This window comes from Arvicanthis niloticus, chromosome 16 (assembly GCF_011762505.2).
Source record: "Arvicanthis niloticus isolate mArvNil1 chromosome 16, mArvNil1.pat.X, whole genome shotgun sequence".
In the NCBI taxonomy this organism is placed as follows: domain Eukaryota; kingdom Metazoa; phylum Chordata; class Mammalia; order Rodentia; family Muridae; genus Arvicanthis; species Arvicanthis niloticus.
In genome coordinates, this window is record NC_047673.1 from 14,168,116 (window position 1) to 14,187,590 (window position 19,475).

A 19,475-nucleotide genomic window follows, 5' to 3' on the forward strand; every position below is an offset into this window, starting at 1 on the left:
GCAGACCCTGTTGATTGACCCGCTCGGGCTGGGTCACTTCATCCTTCCTGAGCTGCAGCCAACGCCCAGGCACCATTTATCTTGCATTGGAATCCACCCTGGTGAGTTCACCAGTTTCTCCCTTCCATATAGCTTCCTCAATCCCAGGATCTAGCCCAGGTCCAAATCTAGTGTTCCCCTCTACTCTGATCAGACCAACCCATCCTGTCCCTAAACTCCAGGCTTAGACCAGAACATACATCTAGTGTACCAGCCCAGTCCCTGTGTCCACCTGACTTCATCCCACCCACACCATATTTAGACTTAGATGAACCTGGCCTAAAAATTCTGTGCTCTGTCCCAGCATGCTATGTTCACATCAGACACAGAACTAACAAAAGATGTCCACATGCCCAAGTCTCATGATAAAAATAAAATACAGTATTCTAGCCACACACAAATCTACCAGTCCTATAGAAAGTTTTCCAATGAGAATTACCTAGATAAATTCCATGACACAAAACCTAAAAGAACAACCATAAACTTCATAAAAAATAAATTTAGTGGCGCAGTGGTGGCGCACGCCTTTAGTCCCAGCACTTGGGAGGCAGAGGCAGGCAGATTTCTGAGTTCGAGGGCAGCCTGGTCTACAGAGTAAGTTCCAGGACAGCCAGGGCTCCACAGAGAAACCCTGTCTCAAAAAACCAAATAAGTAAATAAATAAATAAATTTAAAGCCCACCCCCAGTAACACACCTCTTCCAACAAGGCCACACCCCCTAATCCTTCCCAAACAATTCCACCAACCCCAGACAAAATATTCAAATATATGAACCTATGGGGGCCATACTCAAACCACCACAAAGATGGAATTTGAAAACACAATCTCCCAACCAGAAAACTCAGGGGAAGACTTACAAGCAAAATGGGTCAAGTTAAAGATAGAATATTAGGATTTAAGATAAAAGTAGAGGATCCAGACCAGCCACAGAATCAAAGAATATGAACTTAAAGCATGGGGAAAGAGCATGGAAGGCAATATGAAAAAAAAAAAAAAAAAAACCAAACTGTCAAATTAGTCACAGATAAGCGAGCAGAAACTCACAATGGTATAGGCCTGATCTTCACAAAGATCATAGAAGAAAATTTCCCCAAACTACGGAAAGACACACTTGTATAAAGACAAGAAACATAGAAAAACAAAGAAGAAGAAAATGACTGCAGATTAACTCTAGGTATGCAGAACGAAGAAAGTGCAAGAGAAAAAGCACAAGTCCCATATAAAGAAAAACCCATCACAATAACAGCTGATTTCTCAATGGAAACTTTGAAAGTCAAGAACTGCCCAGAGAAATGCATTACACGTTCTAAAAGCCCACAACCCACAAATCGAGACTGCTGTGCCCAACAAAACCATCTGCCATAGTTGAAGGGAATAGGAAAGCTCACCATGCTTCCTGGGGGGTTCTAGCCTTCCAAGAGCCTCACCTTCACTCTGCCTCACCTCCTCTGGGCCATGTGACAGAGCAAGGGTTTGGTCTTTACTCCTTATCGGCAGGAGAGGTGAACCCACTCTTTCTCTTATTCTCTAGCCTGACCTCCAGCACCCAAAGGGTCATCTCTGCCCTTCCTGGAACTACACTCAGTATCGTTCACTCTCCTGCTCATGCTCTGAGGGCCCCATCAGTTCACAGTGGCACCTGGGACTCAGACTCCGTTATATTTTTTAACAAAGTAGTGCTTTGTTCTTCACAGAGTTTCCTTTGGTGATGTCTAAGAAACTCTCTGGAAGTTCAGTCCGGTGAGATGCTCAGCTCTGGGGACCACGCCAGAGAAGCCCCGCCCCATAGACCTACAACAAAGGCAGTGACCCTCCCCAAAGACAAGCCCTTTAGCTTGCCTTCTGAAAGATTTCAAACAACTGGGCCTCAAACTACCTTTGCGTTCCCTGCTTCATTCAGTTTTCTCTTCAGATCTGGCCTCAATATCCACTTGATAACCAAAACTGCCGGCCTGACCTTGGCACATTTGACTCCACAATACTTTCTGCAGCCCTTCCACTTCTGTATGTTAGACTTCAATACTTGTTAACTCCTCTCTGCTTGGGGACACTAAGCCTCAGTTACCTATGTAGGACCCATCCTCCCTCCACGACAAAGATGCAGGCCTCATTACCACACAACTCTAATCGAGATCTTCCTCCTACTACTACAAAAACAAAGCAAAACAACGACAAAAAAAAAAAAAAAAAAAAAAAAAAAAAAAAAAAAAAAAAAAAAAAACACCTGTCCCTGTATCTTTTCTTTTCTGTATTCAATTCTTCTCACAACTTTATTTATATCTACACAGCCTTTCTCTCCTTCTCCCTTCTTGTATTTGCACAATACACTTCCATCTCACAGACCCTGTTAACTCCTTGTGTTCATGCTCAACACCTCAACCCTACAACTTAACTCCCTGATGTCTCCTTATCTTCACTGGCTTCCTGCTCCTACTCGTGTACTTCAGTAGAGGACCTCACCCTGTATTCCTTTCAGAGGAGGGGGCATAGGGGAAGGTATGAATGAGGGAGGAACTAGGTTTGGGACAGAAAGGAAGGAAGGAAGAAAGGAAGGGAGGGAGGGAGGAAGGAAGGTGGGGAGGGAGGGAGGGAGAACTGTACAGGAAAAAAAAAGAAATATAGTCTAAGTACAGTCACTTAGCTATTTTATGTTTGTAAAAAAAAATGCCCCCCATAGGCTCACATATTTGAATTCTTGGTTATTAGTGAGTGGCACTACTTGAGAGGGATTAGGAGGTGTGGCCTTGTTGGAGGAAGTGTGTCACTGAAGGTAGGCTTTGGGGTTCAAAAGCTCAAGCCAGGCCCAGTGTCTCTCTATTCCTACTGCCTGTGGATCCAAATGCAAAACTCTCAGCTATTTTTCCAGCACATCTGCCTGCATGCTACCATGCTCTGCACCACAATGATAATGGACTAAACCTCTGAAATGCTAAACCCAAATAAATTATTTTATGAGCCTTGACCTGGCCATGGTGTCTCTCCACAGCAAAAGAACACTGACTCAAGCAAGCCAGCAGTTGCACAGCGGCTAAGGTAGCCGCCTGCAGAGGGCGAGCCCGTGCCCTTTGCTCTCTCTCTCCCAGTTCGAATCCCGCTTCCCCTGTGTGACTCTGCCTGAGTTTCATGGGGGGGAGGGGGGGAGGAAAAACCAAACCACTGACTCAAACAATTAGAGCCAACAATACCTAATGCCTCCAACTGGTTCTTAGGCAGATGCTCCTCTAAGGGGCACAAAAGAGCTTGTTATGCTATTATACAACCTAGACCCCAAACATACAAAGCTGTTTGTTACAGCATCCCACTCATAACCCATCCACAACCACCTAACAGGCTGAACTCATAGCCCTCATACCAGCTGAAGGTACCATAATCAGTCTATACACAGACTCCAAGTACACATGCAATATGGTATATTCTGGTGCAGGCATCAGGTGGGGATGAGACTTCCTCATTTAATGTGCCACTCTAACTCAAAATGGCATTTTTATACACAAACTCCTACAAGCAGCCTGGAAGCCCAAACTAGCCACTGCCATTCACTGGAGGAGACACCAGCCAAATTCCCAATGTCTCTACTGCTAACAGTTTTCCTGACACATATGCTCAATAAGCCCCCACATGCTCACCCTTCTGAAAACTAACACTGCTCCCCTGCTACTACAGCAGAGCGAAACAAAATTGCTTCACAAGGTGGATACTGGGGTAGGTCGTGGTAGTGTCAAAATCAACTGTTAATCTTACCCAAGGCTCTCAAACAAGAAATCCTTTCAACTCTGTATAATCTCTTCCACCCAGGACCTCTGGCCCTCACTCAGATCCTGTGAACACGGGATTACCTGTCCGTACAGGACAGACAACTGTTACAATAGGTCTCCTCTGTTTGCAAAGCCCATGGAACCACTAACCCCAACTCTCTTTTCCCAACCTGTCAGACAGGCTGGTCTCTCCCAGCTTCTGACTGGCAGATAGATTTAACTCAAACACTTCCGTCTAGAAGGTACAGATTATCTTCTTGTCCTACTAGATACATTTACAGGATGAGCTAACGCTTTTCCCACCACCAACAAGAAGGCCACTACGGTGGCAAGAGCCATCACCACAGACAGAACAATACTCAGATCTGGCCTTCCGTGTTCTCTACAATAGACAACAGCCCCAAATTTAATCTCTAAATGTCTAACCATGTTCTTTAACATCAAAGAAAACCTATGCATTCCATACCACTCTCAATCCTCTGGCAAAGTGAAACACGTGGACTATAGCTAAAAGATTCCCTAACTCAACTATCTGTAGACTTGCATTTAGACTGGAACACATTCCTCCCACTGGTTCCTATATAGACCTGCCCCTCCATATGTAAGTCCATAAACCCAAGCACCTTTGAACTTTCAGAGGGTAGGTCCCTGATGACCCCAGGATTGACAGCTCCCACCTTTCAACACTTACCTCTCCTGCTCCACCTTCCTCTCCTCCAACACCTCAGACAAATCCTTTGGACAAACATGGACCAAATACTCTTGCATCACACCCTCTACTTAACCTTAGCCCTTATCTTGAGGTTGGACAATGGGTATACTTCAGTGTTCCATACATGACATATATCCTATGACAAAAAGTGGAACGGGCAACTCAAAGTCATAATCACTACATCCGCAACAATGAAACTCCAAGGGCTCCCTGCTTGGAAATCAGAAATAAGACAGGGTTGTCCACACAGGGCTGTCCACACAGGGCTGTCCACACAGGGATATCCACACAGGGCTGTCCACTGTCTCAAATTCATTTCAATATTGTACATGAAGCCCTAGCAGGAGCAGTAAGATATAAGAAGAAATTACAGAGACACCAATAGGAAAAGAATAAGTCAGATTATCCTTATGTGCAGATGATACAACATATATAAAAAAAACTCCAAAATCCCACAAAAAAACTTCTAAAAAAGATAAAAACCTTCAAACAAAATATCCAATAAAAAATTAAAAAAAAAAAAACCTTCAGCAAAATGGCAAGATATAAAATTAACTGATGAAAATCAGTAGCCTCTCTGTCCACCAACAACTGACACACTGAGAAAGAGATCTTAGACACACTTCCATTTGCAGTAGCCTCAATGATGATAAACTACCTTGAAATAAATTTAACAAAGAAGAAAAACAATAATAAAAACTTTAAATCTTAGGAGACAGAAGATTGAAGAAAATACTAGGAAGTGGAAAGACATTCCATGCTTGTGGATTAGAATAACATTATGAAATGACAAAGCCCCCATACAAAGATCCCATTGTACTCAATACAGAAGTAGAAAAATATTCCTAAAATTTTCAAGGAACCGAAAAGACCCCATAGTCAAAACAATTCTGAACAAAAGAGCAATGTCAGAGGGATTACAATTCCAGATTTCAAAATTATTATAGAGCCATAGTTAATAAGAACAATATGGTACACATAGACAAAAGTAGACACATAGGCCACTGAAACAAGATCCCAAGATGAAACAAGACCCAAAGATGAGTACACAGAACTCCAGCCACTTAGCATGTGACCAAGATGCCAAGGAAAGAAAGCCTCTCCATCAAACAGTGCCGGGGAGACTGCATCTCCAGCTGCATCCAGCTGCAGAAGCATGATTCTAGACGAGTATCTATCACCTTGAACATAAACTAACTCCAGGTGGATCAGGGCCCTCGACATAAAACCTGAAACTGCTAGAAGGAAAGACCAGCGGCAGCCTCCGTGATGCAGGTGTAGCAATACTTTCCGATAGGACTTCATTTGCCAGGGAAACAAGCTAGAAAAAGATGGTCACGGCGCAGGGAACAATCAGTGAGGTGAAGGAGGAACCTATAAAGGCAGAGACTCTGCCAGTAATAGATCTGACAAAGGATTAATATCCAGGCTACATAAAGAACTAAAAAAAAAAAAAAAAAAAAAAAAAAAAAAGGGATTGGAAATTTGTACAGCCACTTTCAGAGTCAGTGTGGGAAACTCCCAAGAGCTAAACATAAATCTACCCTACGACCTAGGTAGAGCACCCCTTGGCATACGCAAGCGGGTGGACATCTTACTCCACAGATGCCGGCTCAGATACATGTTCCCTGCTCCTTTACGCCCAATAGCTAGGAAGTGGAAATAACTCCGGTGCTCTGCAAACACGCAGTGCAGAAACACGATGCGATCCTATTCTGCTGAAAAGAAAAATAAGATCATGAACTTCTCACGTACATGGATGGAGCTAGAAAAGACATTGAGTGAGGTAACCCGGGCCCGGACAGACAAACATCACATGTTCTCTCCCATCGGGGTCTGCTAGCTCCAGATCTCCAGATGTGAGAACATATTCTGTAGTTATGGAATCCAGGGAAGAAAGAAGGGACTAGGGTGGGAAAATAGCAAGATACAAATAATATGAAGGGAGAAATGAAAAAAAATAAGGAGGGCTTTAATGGAGCAAAGGGTAAGAGGTCAACACAGAAGGGCAGGGACGATCACACAAAGGATTTTGGAAAATGACACAAGGGATCATTATGTATTATGTACCTAAAATTATGTACAATACATGTATATGTATACATTTATAGTTTAAATGAAAGCTAAGATACCTTGATTGATAATGCTCCCCCCAAGAGTCACAGATTATTCAACAGAAACCCCAGCACCAGGTGTGAGGAACTCCCTTTCGAGTTGTCTGTTGGTCAGGAGAGTACAAGAGACTCCCAAAACAATGCAGGCTTCTGCTTCTGCCTTTGGTTGCCTCCTAGAGGTGGAAGCAAGGTCTCTAAAACACCATGTATTTCAGACACAGGACTTGTTAAATCAGAGCTGGATCTGACCTGAACACCTTCTCCCTGAGGACTAGCTTTCAAGGTACCAGAAAGTTCTATGCAGCTGCTAAGAGAGGAGAGCCACCAGTAGCCTGCCTAGCTCTGATTCCTATAACCCACGACAACGACCAGCATGCCAAGATATTTCTTACAGGACACCACCAGCAACAGACATGCTAACATGAAAGGGGAATCTCACAGGGTCCACACTAAAACAAACAAACAAACAAAAACTACAGGCAACTAAGGAATGCTGAGTGGGAGAAAGCCTTCCCTAGGGATAAGGCCCCTAACTGCTTATCAAACATACCAACTGGTCAGCCTTGAGATCATATACACACAAGCAATACCAAATGAATCGAGCAGGCTATGTTTATACATTTATGCATCTATGTATGTAATAATAACAAAGAGGCCAGAGAGAGAGAGAGAGAGAGAGAGCACAACTGGGGTGTAAGCACAGCTGGAGGGAAGAATGGGAAGTGGAAATGATGTAATTATACTTTAATTTCAAAAAATAATTTTAAAAAACACTAAGGATTTTTTATTTTTTCATTGATTTATTCACTTTATATCCCAATAGCAGTACACCCCCCATCACACAGCTCCTACACCCATTCCCCCTCCCTTTCTCCTCTGAGAAGGGGGAAACCACCCTGGGTATCCCCCTCCACCCCACACATGGAGTCTCTGCAGGACTAGGTCTAAGCATGCAGCATTCATTTGATACTTATTGACTTGTGTCGTTATTCTATGGACTCCCTATGGGCAAGAGATTTACCGTAACAAATTGGCGCCCAACGTGGCGCACAAACCCACGACCCTGAGATTAAGAGTCTCATGCTCTACCAACTGAGCTAGCCGGGCAACAAATTGGCGCCTAACGTATTATTTAGAACTCAACTAACTTGAGACGAAAGAACAAAAGAAAGGTTACAAAGTACAAAAACTTCCCCAACAGCCAAGGTCAGGAGCAGCACTCAGCTTACAGCTGGGCTTGCTCACTGCCCTGTGAAAACTGAAAGAAGGGTCTTCTGAAAATTCAACAGTGAAACAAAAGTTATTGTAGCCAGACCAGTAGTTCACTTAAATTAAAAAATTAAATTTAAAAAAAAGGTGAATAGACACAGATAAATAGATGTAAAAGGTTTTAAGGTTGTGAGGAGTAAATTGCAGGCTGCTCTGAGTCAAGAGAGCCAAACAGATAAATAGAAAGGTTAGAGTAACGAATTGTAACGAGGGACTGCTGATCCTAGAAAACAGCTGCCTGCGAGGTAGTTTTCAGGTAGAAACAGTGAATTGAGGGCTCCAAACCAGATAATTTTTTTAATATAAAAAAAACATATTTTGATAAAGATGACAAAAACAATGGATATCTTTTGGGCTTTATATGATGATATTTCAAATGGTTTGACAGAAATCAACTTAGGGAACACTTTATTATTTATCAGTATTGCTATATTTATTTTTTTGATATACTATGTCTTCTCAAAAGACAAAGCTCTAGATAAAAAATTCTTTGCCTTGGAAAAGAGATTACAAGAAACAATAGAACTTTTGGTACAGGATAGAAATGAAATTTGGAAACAGATAGAAAATAATGAGGAATGGAAGCAGGGCTTAGAACAGAAGTTACAGGAACAAAAGGATGAAAATGAAAGTGGGAGACAGGAGATTAAAAGGATAATTGAACAGAAGATAGAGCAGTTAATAGATCAGATGGAGAAACAGATAAAAAATAATGAATTGAAGACACAAGAAATTATAGATCAGAATAAGAGACAGAAAGATGAAAATGAAACTGGGAGACAGGAGCTAGAAAAGATGATCAAACAGAGCATGCAACAGCTCACAGATCAGATGGAAAAACAGATAGAAAATAATGAGGAATGGAAACAATTACAATATAAAAAAACATATGAAGCATGTATACAAACCTTAAGGGAGGAATTTAAATTTTCAGCTGAGGAAAATACTGAGGTTAAGACAGAAGTAAATAGAGAAAGTCAACCAAGAGTTATTAGAAAACACACCTTGGTCTATCTGGTTACGGTACAACAAAGACCTCCAAATGTTGTTTACCCACAGGGTTATGAGGAATTTGAATGGCAACCTGTGGATGTGTTAGATCTGAGAAAATTTAAGGAGAGTGTCAATAATTTTGGTATGCACTCACCATTTGTTAAACAAATTCTGACTTCTTGGGCTATTAAAAATAGAATAATCCCCCAAGACTGGAAAGATATGGCAAGAGCTATATTAGAACCTGCCGCAAATTTACAATGGGCAGTTGGAGAGAGAGAAGACGAAGAAGACCTTGACCTAGGAAACCGCAAGTTGTTAAGAGCTCTCATAGCCGGGGAATAGTGTAGTTTAATGGTAAATCTGCCCAATCTAGGCATGTAGCATTCATTTGATACTTATTGACTTGTGTCGTTATTCTATGGACTCCCTATGGGCAAGAGATTTACCGTAACAATTAGGTGCATCCTCTCCCACAGAGGCCAGACAAGGCAGCCCACCACTCAGTATTTTCTCCATCACCCCATCTTGAACTGAGAAAATGGAGAGCTAAGCCACCGGTATCAGAACGTCTCAGGGTGTAAAAACATTAAATGCAAAAGAAAAAAAACTGAAGACAGCACTTGTGAAATTACTGGGCTCAAGTTGGCAAGGTAGCTCAGCAGGTAAAGGTGCCTGCTGCCAACCATGGCCACCTGAGCCCAGTCCCCAAGACCCACTTGGTGGAAAAGAAGCAACTCCTATAAGGACATTCTGACACTCTCTCTCTCTCTCTCTCTCTCTCTCTCTCTCTCCCTCCCTCCCTCCCTCCCCCCCCTCTCACACACACATACATTCTCTCTCTCAAATAAACACACACTTACTGATCAGGATCTTGAAGGCTACCTTCTGCTCTGACATTCTGTCATCTTGAACCTGTCCATTGTCACCCTAAAGGTATCCAATGGATGTGGATGCTTTCTGAAAAGGAGGAGAGCATGGTGTGGTTTTCTGTCTCCCTGTAGTACAAGTGAGAGCCCACCCCCTCCTGCTCTCTGTTACTGAACCCTGAAGAACTCGTCAGCCCTTCCATCTCAAACTTCAGAGGTTCTCCTGAGTTGCAAATCCCAGAACAGGCAATATCTTAACTCTGTACATCTTAAAAGTCTGATTTTTCTGTCATAGTTGTGAGTCACGTTTGGGTACAGGCTGCAAAGACTTACTCCCAGGGCCCAGAAGCAGAATGCACAGGCAGAGTGCATGCCTGTAAGCAAAACTGTGGAGGTGAGCTAAGGTGAAAATGGTACAATAAAAAAAAGAATAAATAAACCAATACGTAAATAAATCAATACCCCTACTTCACATAGTACACACCAAAACCTGGTTCACTGATCCATAATGTTCCCTTGAAGAAGACAAATGCCAACAATTCAACAGGAAAAAGAAAACGGTTTATCCTCCCCCCGCCCCCCCCCCCAAAAAAAAACCTCCATAAATTATCAAAAAGAAAATGCTAGGCCAATAGCAATGGTGTGAACCTGTCATGGCAGTGACTGGGAAGCTCAAGTGGGAGGGTCACAAGTTCGATTCCAGCCTGGACAACACAGCATGACCCGATCTCAAAGGAAAAGCATGAGGAGCTGGAGTTAAGAGCACTGGCTGCTCTGGGAGACCAGGGTTCGATTCTCAGCATTCACATGGCTGGCTGGTCACAACCATCCTAACTCGCTACTGAGGAGCCAGTGCTCCCTACTGACATATGTGGGCACTGTGTGCCACGCACATGGTTACACAAGTCATACAGGCAGTCAAAACACCCATCCACATAAGGTATAAATGAAGGTTAAAGACACTTTTAAAGAAAAGAATAGGTCTCTCTAATATCCTTCAAGAGCATGGAAGCTCTCTGGAGGACAATCCAGTGATATCTATTAAAATAACAAACTCACAAAGGTTTGACTCAGCAACTGGACTGCTGAGAATTCATCCAAGAAATGTGCAATTGAAATGAAGTTTCTTGAGTAACAATGACATTCAACTCTGCAAAGGCAGAAAAAAATAAGAGACCGGTAGAGTAAATTATTATATAGCCACACAGTGAAGTACTACACAGCTCTGAACATGAATTAGACAGCACTGCACAGACTGAAATAGACTGAAAAGAACAAGGTACAGGATATGTAGTGTTTCGTGGTTAGGTGCACTATTGCTACACAACTTAGTGGCTTCAAGTGACCACTCAGTTTCTCACCTTGGATGAGAGTCGGCGGTGACACCTCATCCCTGCCCCACATACCATCATGTGTGGTAGCCTGAACCTCGCTGGAGCAGGAAAATGGCAGCTCATTCTGTGCATGCCTGCTAACCTGGGCCTCGCTGCCAGCTGGAAGGTCAGCTGAAGTTGGCAGAACTGTCCGGTTTTCCACGTAGCTTTTCCTTATGGCTGGGTAGTGGATCCCAGCGTCGCAGTGGTAAGCATTCCATGAGAACAAGTCTCAATGTGTAAGCACTATTATATCCCCGGCGGTCAATGTCGGTTGCAATGCCAGGCAGTTGGGATAGAAGGGAATTAACACAGGGCTTGAATAAAACCATGTGAGGCGAGAGACTGTTAGGTAGGCAGGTTATCCTTAGGGAAAAGCCTAAGGAACCAACATAGTGTGAAGAGGATAGGCGGCTGACAGACCAGACTGCACAGGGACAAGGAAGTCACTTTCACTACATGATTTAGATGCGATGCACGTGACTTACCATTCTGAGCACTAATCGATTTAGAAGTTAAAACGGTATGAACTCAACAGAGGCCTGGGGTGGCGGCTTGATGGTGCGTGTTTAGACAATGAATCAAGGGTGGAAGAAAAACCAAGAATGGACTGAAGAACATTTGCTTGCACATAGCATCACAGAAAGTAGAAACTGCCTCCTTCTAATAAGACACAGCCTTTCAATCATCTCCTGTGCTGATTCTGTGTGTTCCTGGCAGAAGGATTTACAGAAGTGTTAGGAGCAATTGACCAGTGACAGACAATACTCAGTGCTCGGCTAGAGACAGGCAGGTTTTCAACAACAGGCACTTGTAAGACAAAGCTTTTCCAACGACAGTTATGAAACGACCATCAAGAGCCTCCCTCGCCTCTCCGTTGCAGTACTGAATGAACCTAGGGCCTCCTGTGTGAGCACTCTACCACAGAGCCACACCGCGGCGAGAACAATCTGTCAACAGTCACACGGAATTTGTGGACAAGTGGTGTGTGTGTGTTCTCAACTCCATTCTTTAGCACTGTGTTTACAGAGAGAGTAAAAAGGAACCCTCCTGCTGGGTTTTATATTTAAAATCAACACAGCTTACACTGCAAGCTCTGAAAAACAATCCTCGAGTTAGCAGGCTGGGGTTGAAAGTGTGTCCAGGGAAAGCCTTTGCTTCATCTCATTCCGCCTCAGGGCAACATCCTTGAGAACATTTGGGGACTTTTTCCTGTAGATCCTCCATCAGTTTGAGAAAGAACGTTTTTGCCAGCTTCTGACAGAAGCTCTTACTGTTTGCTTTCTGTTGTTTGAAGCAAGTGTCGCTGTAGCCCAGAGCCACGGCCACTCTGGGAATAGGATGGATGTGCTAGTGTGCCAGCCTCACCTCAGAACTCTCTGGACATCAGATTCAAGAGGCAGCAAATTGAAAATGATTGCCACACGCCAGGCATCTCACACGGGGCTGGGGGCATGGCTCAGTATTGGGGGGGAGGGTGTTGAGGCTCAGTATTGGGGGGAGAAGGAAGAACTGGATCTCATCCAAATCATCCCAGGCATCTAGACAGATAGGTGTTACTTGATATCTCTGTGCTGAACCACTGCAAGCATGCGGGAATACATGCCTACGCATTAGCACATATGTTTTGAGGTTATCTTTAAGAATTCTAAAATGTTTTTTATTTACATATTTTGAAATTTAAAAAGTAAATGTTACTTCGTGTGTGTATATGACGTGTGTGTGTGTGTGTGTGGGTGGGTGTGTGTGTGGGTGTGGGTGTGTGTGTATACCTGTATGTACACAGCATGTTTCCCTATGCATGTGCATGAGGAGGTCACCGAACTTCAAGGGTCTCTCTCTATTGCTCTTTACCTTATTTGAGACAGTCTCTCACTGAATCTGGAGCTCGTCTTTCAGCCAGCTGTCCGAGAGCCCCTAGGAATTGTCTATTTTCACCCCAAGTGCTGGGGTTACAGTGTGTAGCTATGTCCAGTTTTATGTAAGTGCTGAGGATTCGAGCTTAGGCCCTTAGGCCTGCATAGCAAGTACTTTACACATTAAGCCGTCTCTCCAGCCCAAGTGAGTAAAATTAATAAATACATAAAGACAGTTCTCTGTCTCTCTGTTCCAGTCTCTCTCTGCGTGTGTTTGTGTGTGCATGTGTATCATGTATTATTTTCAACATCAGCAAACTAAATTTACAAAAGAAAAATTCTAAGTCAGTGGTACCCTCTCCAGTTGCCACTCCACAGTGTCTCCTATTAGCAACACTCAGTGGGCTCAGAGGCAGAGACCAGGCTCCATGTTGTCATCTGGAACAGCCTGCGAAATCCCCTAACTCTAAGATAGACAGGCAAAGCCAGATCCCCTTGGCTCAGATGCAGAAGAGGGGTCCCATACAAGCCCTCAGAAAGCAGATGCAGAAGAGGGGTCCCATACAAGCCCTCAGAAAGCAGATGCAGAGTATATTACAAAGGCGCTCATGGCAAGCTCCCCTGTAAGCTACCCAATCGGCTAATTTCACATATCCCTGTCCAGGAAGAAACTTGGAAAGAGACTCTTGGAATTGTCTACAAATTCATCAAAAAATAAAAAGCAATTAAAAATAATGGGGGAACCCTGGAGATTCAACCCAGAGCCCCATAGTCTAAATGGGCTGCTAAGCCTTATCTCTGGTCAACAGAGAAACATCTCAGAGCATTCTGAGACGACAGCGAAATATAGAATCTTTAAATAAAATTGTTTCTGTAATCAAAACCAAAGTATAATGGGTCTTCAACACATGCCAATCTCTCTCCTCCACCCCTCTCCCTCTAGGAGAACTGGAGCTACCTCTAGGTGCAAACGTAGTCTCAGTCCCCAGAGCTGAGTTCTCAGTTTGTGTTCTACTGCACTGACCTGGGACCTCCTTTCCAGGGTTCTAGCTAAAACACCCGGTGACAATTCTTCCTCTGGCTGGGGAGGACTTTTCTCCTCTGAAGACTCCGATCTGGCCGAGCTCCTCCTGAAGGTGCACCTCTTCTGCACAGACAGCAGTGTCACCTGTGGGTTACTCAGACTTGCCAGGACCGATTGCTCCAGATTCTGGTGCATCTTGCTCTGAGCTTTCTCCATAGCCAGATCCACTGTCGCTCCTTCCCTTCCCAGTTCAGCTTCTCCACACTTCTGGTGCTGTGAGGAAAATGCTTTCAAAAGGTCTTGCTCATTAGCAGGGACAGGCACCCTTCCCAGCCAGGCAAACTGCAGGCAGGGAGAGGCAGTCTTCAATCTGCAGCCAGCTCAGGAACTTGCACACACTGCATACCGCTGCTGTGGGCCTATTTGCTTTGTTTATCTCCACCCAATCCAACTGGCTGCCTCTCGCTCGCTCGGCACAGGTGTGGGCTACTATGGGACCCAGCACAAAATCCATACACACAATGCTGAACAGCAAGCAGTACATCCTGGGGCCCAGCACCTAATCATCTCCCAAAGCCGGGCACAGCTTCCTTTTGGCCACCTGTACTCCTAGAAACCTGGCTAGGGACAAAAGTACTGAGCTAGCCAATTCCTTGTAGTGCCAAGCTGCGAGGGGTTTCCTGGAATAATTTCAGTGGCCTCTTCCAGGGCTCCAGCCCTGGCAGAGGGCAGCCTGCTGGGAAAGAGAAGTGTTTCCCGGGCATGGCTGGCATTCCCAAAGCAGTGTTAGAAAGCTCCATGTCTCCTGCAGCTTTGTTCTCCCTTGACTTCAGGAAGAACTGACTGCACAAACTCGCGGCAACAAGGCTCATTCGTCCTTTATTCTGGCACAATCGGTGGGAACTAATCCATAACTCGGGCTTCTCAGGCTACCTCCTGTTCCACCTGAGGATTAACAGACAGACACACACACAGTGTGGAAATCCAGGCCCTCTGTAAGACAGGGCAGTCTCCTTCCCCATCCCCCGCACCTGACCCATGGGATATGACTTCATGCCCCCTGGGAGGAACCACTCAGACAGACACTAATCCTGGCCACACCCATGGTCAGTGTATGGAAGGGGGAAGGTGCAGACTGGGCTGAAGCAGTAGTCAAGTGGCCACTCTGCTCTTGTCTGCATCTGTCCTTGCAGCTGAATGCATCACTTTCAAGTCGTTAGGACATGTATTTAGAACCCATGCCCTTCTGTGTCCACACAATGACACCCGTTCTCTACCTGAAAATGACCTCAAGTACTCGGCACTAAGAGATCTCTTCTTGGGCTCATGGTAGCTCAGCAACAGAGCTCAGGTGGAGCTGCTTAGCATGTTCTGCCTCAAGTTACAGGTCAGGTAGTACAACCCCACCAACCAACCCATTCACCTACCCACCCAACAACTGCCCACCCAACAACCAGCCCACTCACCTACCCACCCAACAACTAACCCATCCACCCACCCATCAACCCAATTACCAACCCTCCCACCAGCCAACAAGAAGTCTGTTTTCTTTGAGGCCCACCAGTGGTTCACTTGCCAAGGGCATTCACTATTCTTTCTTTCCCTCCCATATTCAGCATATTCAGTCAATCAACTTCTCCAAAATGAGTATGCATTTTATTTTTATCTCTCCAAGTACAAAACCAAAAGGGAATCTCCCTCGGTTTCCAGGAAATGCTGGCCAAGGTAGGGCTCAACAATGGAGAGACAAGCGAGGCACTAAGGGCTTCCAGCCTTCCAGCCAGAGTCCAACAGTGCAACAGCAAAGACCACTCAGAGCCTGCTTAGCGGGTGGACCTATTTTGTTGCAGGAATTTACCTGCCACATTGTATTTTCAGTGGAGCTCAGTGGTATACTGGGCAACACAGGTGAGTAACTAGAGTTTTATCTCTTTAATCCATTAGACTGTTAACAACAAAATTTTAGACGTTTTGGTAGAAATCCCTACCCATGGGTATCATGTCTTTTAAATATGAATTATTAAATGGTTTTAACTTTTCCTTGGTGCTATAAGATTGTTACGATACAAATGCTGCAGCATTGTGACTGGAAATGTATACTTAGGTTCAACCTGACTTGATGGCAGCCATCTTGAGTCATGACCATGATTCTACCCTGGTTGGTTTTCCAAAACTAGTTTTCTTCATGTCACAAATGGTAAAAAAAATATATATATATATATATATATATATATATATATACACACACACACACATATACATATATCTGTGTGTGTGTGTGTGTGTGTGTATGTGTGTGTATATATATATATATATATATATATATATATATAACCAGACCTGGGAATGTGTCTCCTTTGATTCCAGCTTGAGTAGCTTGAGGTCAATCAGACACATGAATGAAGTCACTTCTGATTTGGTTGTACTGAGTGTTTACAGGGAGGCAGGGGTAAGGTCAACATTATCTGTGCATGTATTCAGGAAAATTCCAACTAGCAAGAACAGAACATGCACTTGGCAAGACAGAAGAAACTAACTATGAGAGGCCGAGACCCAAGCGCATACTTTGAAATGTTCTGCACAGTTTCTTCCAACTTTTATAGGTCTGGTAACAGGGGTGGTCTTTTAGTCCCATGTCCACCAAAAGGAATTTCCGCTAGGCATGTTTACTAGAATAGACATTTTTGTACATAGATGTTATGTGGGCAGCAATATAAGTATATAAATATGTGTTAGAGTTATCGAATGTCAATGTGGCCAAATTGGGAAGCAGGGCAAAGTGGCCCAAAGCATCTTGCCAACACTGCCATATTAAATAAATCTCCTTTTTCTGATTTCAACTTTTAATTTGACTCTTTTAATTGGCCTATTGAGAGTAGATGGTTAGACCTGCCTTGGGGTATCAGTTGTAACCTCCTGAGTTGGACAGCGTTAGTAGTAATTACGACATACAAACTTTGGCAGGTAAAAGGATATCGTTCTTAGCAAACAGGATCTGCAGTTTGACCTTTGCCAAGATAGCTGTGGTGACTATTCCTCCAGGCAGTGTTTATTTTTCCCAGAAAAAGAGGTAGAGTCTTTAACAGGCAGGCAGACATCAGCACACTTTAGTAAAACCTTAACTTGTTTACTTCTATACAACTCTCTGGTTTCTAGACAAAGATTTCTATTAAGTTCTCATAACATCGAGCGACAACTTGGTTTTCTTGGGTGTATCTATAAGATATAGGGGTGTGTGTGTGTGTGTGTGTGTGTGTGTGTGTGTGTTTCTCATTATCTCCTGTTCATCATCATTGTTGGAGCCAAACACCCTTTGTCCACCGACTCTGCAGGCTGCGTATCTGCTCTAGCGCTGTCACTGCCCAGTAGGTCCTCAGCTCTGTGTAATGGCTAAGCTCTGGAACACAAGGATCTTCCAACCATACTAATGAGCAAATGTCAAATGTTACATAAGCCTGCTTAAATATATTCAAACAAATGAGTTGGCATGTACGTATAAAGCAGGGTGTACTTTTTTACCTAGAATTCTTTAGGGTTTTTTCGTTCTATTTTTCTTTTTGACAGAATCTTACTATAGTCCCAGGTGGCCTTAAACTTATCTTATAGATCAGTCTGGCCTCAAACTTGTGGCAATCCTCCTGCCTCTGCTTACTGAATACCAGAATTATAGGCATGTGCCCCCATGCCTGAAGTTCTACCTAGGATTTCCTGGTGCTTTTCTGTCCCCTGTATACAAATCCAAGGGCAAACTCCATTAATCTCTCAGTCATCCATTCTAGAACAACAGGTCTTCCAAGTGTCCTCTTGCACCCACGTGTTCTGACTCCCACTAAGGTGTAAACTTTGCTGTTTCCTAAAACAAAATTCATTCAGATAGATAGATAGATAGATAGATAGATAGATAGATAGATAGATAGATAGACAGATATCACACACACACACACACACACACCCTTTGCTGTCCCAAACAACTATTTTGTAAGCTGAGAAGCCTGGGCCCCAAAGGCAGATGGGCAGCTCATGTTTCCATGAGCCCCTGGGACAAAAGAGCCCTGTTTGGGGGGAGGGACACCTGGCAAAGAAAACATTTCAGCACTCAGAAAGATTACCAGCTCAACTCAGAGAAGCTTTCACTAGGAAGGGCCTCCAAGAAAGACCCTGGGGCGGGGCCAGCCAACCCTCTAAGGCACAAGAAGAGGCTCAGATTCTGTGACAGGACAGGACCACAGAATCTGACACTAAGCTTCATGCTGGACACAGAGGCCTGGAAGTTTCCCACACTAAGAGTAGGGTTAGCACAAACTGCACATTCACCACAGCTAAGAGGCCACCGCTCATCCATCCTTCATGCCAGAACACAGGTCACTAAGAGTGAAAGCCTTGTTAAATGTACACACAGCACAAGATCCCAAAAACCTTTCCCTGGGGCCTAGCCCTGAGGCCCTGCCTGATGTCCCCCTCCATGCACCCTCCCAATCTTGCCAGGTCTAGCCCAGGTTCTACATTCAGTGCCCTGGCCTAGTTTGGCCATCTCTGACTGAAGCACAAGCAATCTCTAGGTTTCTGGTCATGCCCTGCCTAGCCCCCAACTCATAAGCTCATCCCATACCACACAAAACCTGTGCAAGGAGCAGTATCTAACCCCACACTCCATGCTGATACTAGAACACACATTCTACACAGCAACCAAGCCTCATTTGTCCACTGGCTTCACTCCACCTAAGCCTTTTCCAACCTCTAGGCTCCACCTGCTCACACATGCTCTCCTCTGCCCCAGACACAGAACAAAAGAAGTCCACATGTCCAGATCTCAAAAAAGCAAAACAATATGAAAGACCAAGGGCATCTCTCCCAACCAAAATCCACCTGTCCTGTAGAAATGTTGCCCATAAGAATTAACTTTATGGGGTTGGAGAGATGGCTCAGTGGTTAAAAGCACTGACTGCTCTTCCAGAGGTCCTGAGTTCAGTTCCCAGCAACCACATGGTGGCTCACAGCCATCTGTAATGAGACCTAATGTCCTCTTCTGGTGTGCCTGAAGATAGCTACAGTGTACTCATAGACATAAAATAAATAAATCTTTAAAAAAAAAAAAAAAAAAAAAAGAATTAACTTTATGAGTCCCAAGGCACAGCATTTAAAAGAACAATCATAAACTTCATTAAAGAATTCAAGGAGTTTAAAGCAGACACAAAGAAACACCTCAGTGAAACAAAGGAGAAAGAGTTCAAGGAGAACAAAGGCCTGAGGAATGCACAACAACCTGTGAACAGTCAGGCTTGGTGCTGCACCTCTCAGTGCTTGGTGGCAGAGGCAGGCAGATCTGAGTTCAAGGCCAGCAGTGCTGTATAATACAGAGTGCATTCTAGGCCAGCCAGGGCTGTACAATACTGAGATCTTGTCTCAAAAAAAGCAAAAAAAATAAAAAAAATAAATAAAAAAATAAAGAGGAGGAGGAGGAAAAAGAGGAG

General features: G+C 44.0%; 1 protein-coding gene and 1 non-coding gene across 4 annotated transcripts in view; both read right to left on the reverse strand.

The window, feature by feature from the left end:
- Positions 1-19,475, reverse strand: part of Atp7b (ATPase copper transporting beta) — a 69,433-nt gene that overhangs the window by 36,322 nt on the left and 13,636 nt on the right. For 2 of the 3 annotated variants that reach the window (XM_076913880.1, XM_076913879.1), the window contains exon 2: positions 14,005-14,277. The exons of the other annotated variant lie outside the window; for it this stretch is intronic. In XM_076913880.1, the coding sequence (XP_076769995.1) occupies positions 14,005-14,277 (273 nt within the window). The remainder of the gene's footprint in view (positions 1-14,004; positions 14,278-19,475) is intronic. 3 annotated transcript variants of the gene reach the window in all.
- Trnak-cuu (transfer RNA lysine (anticodon CUU)) lies at positions 7,655-7,727 on the reverse strand. Its single transcript has one exon. It is a non-coding gene; the product is annotated as a tRNA-Lys (tRNA).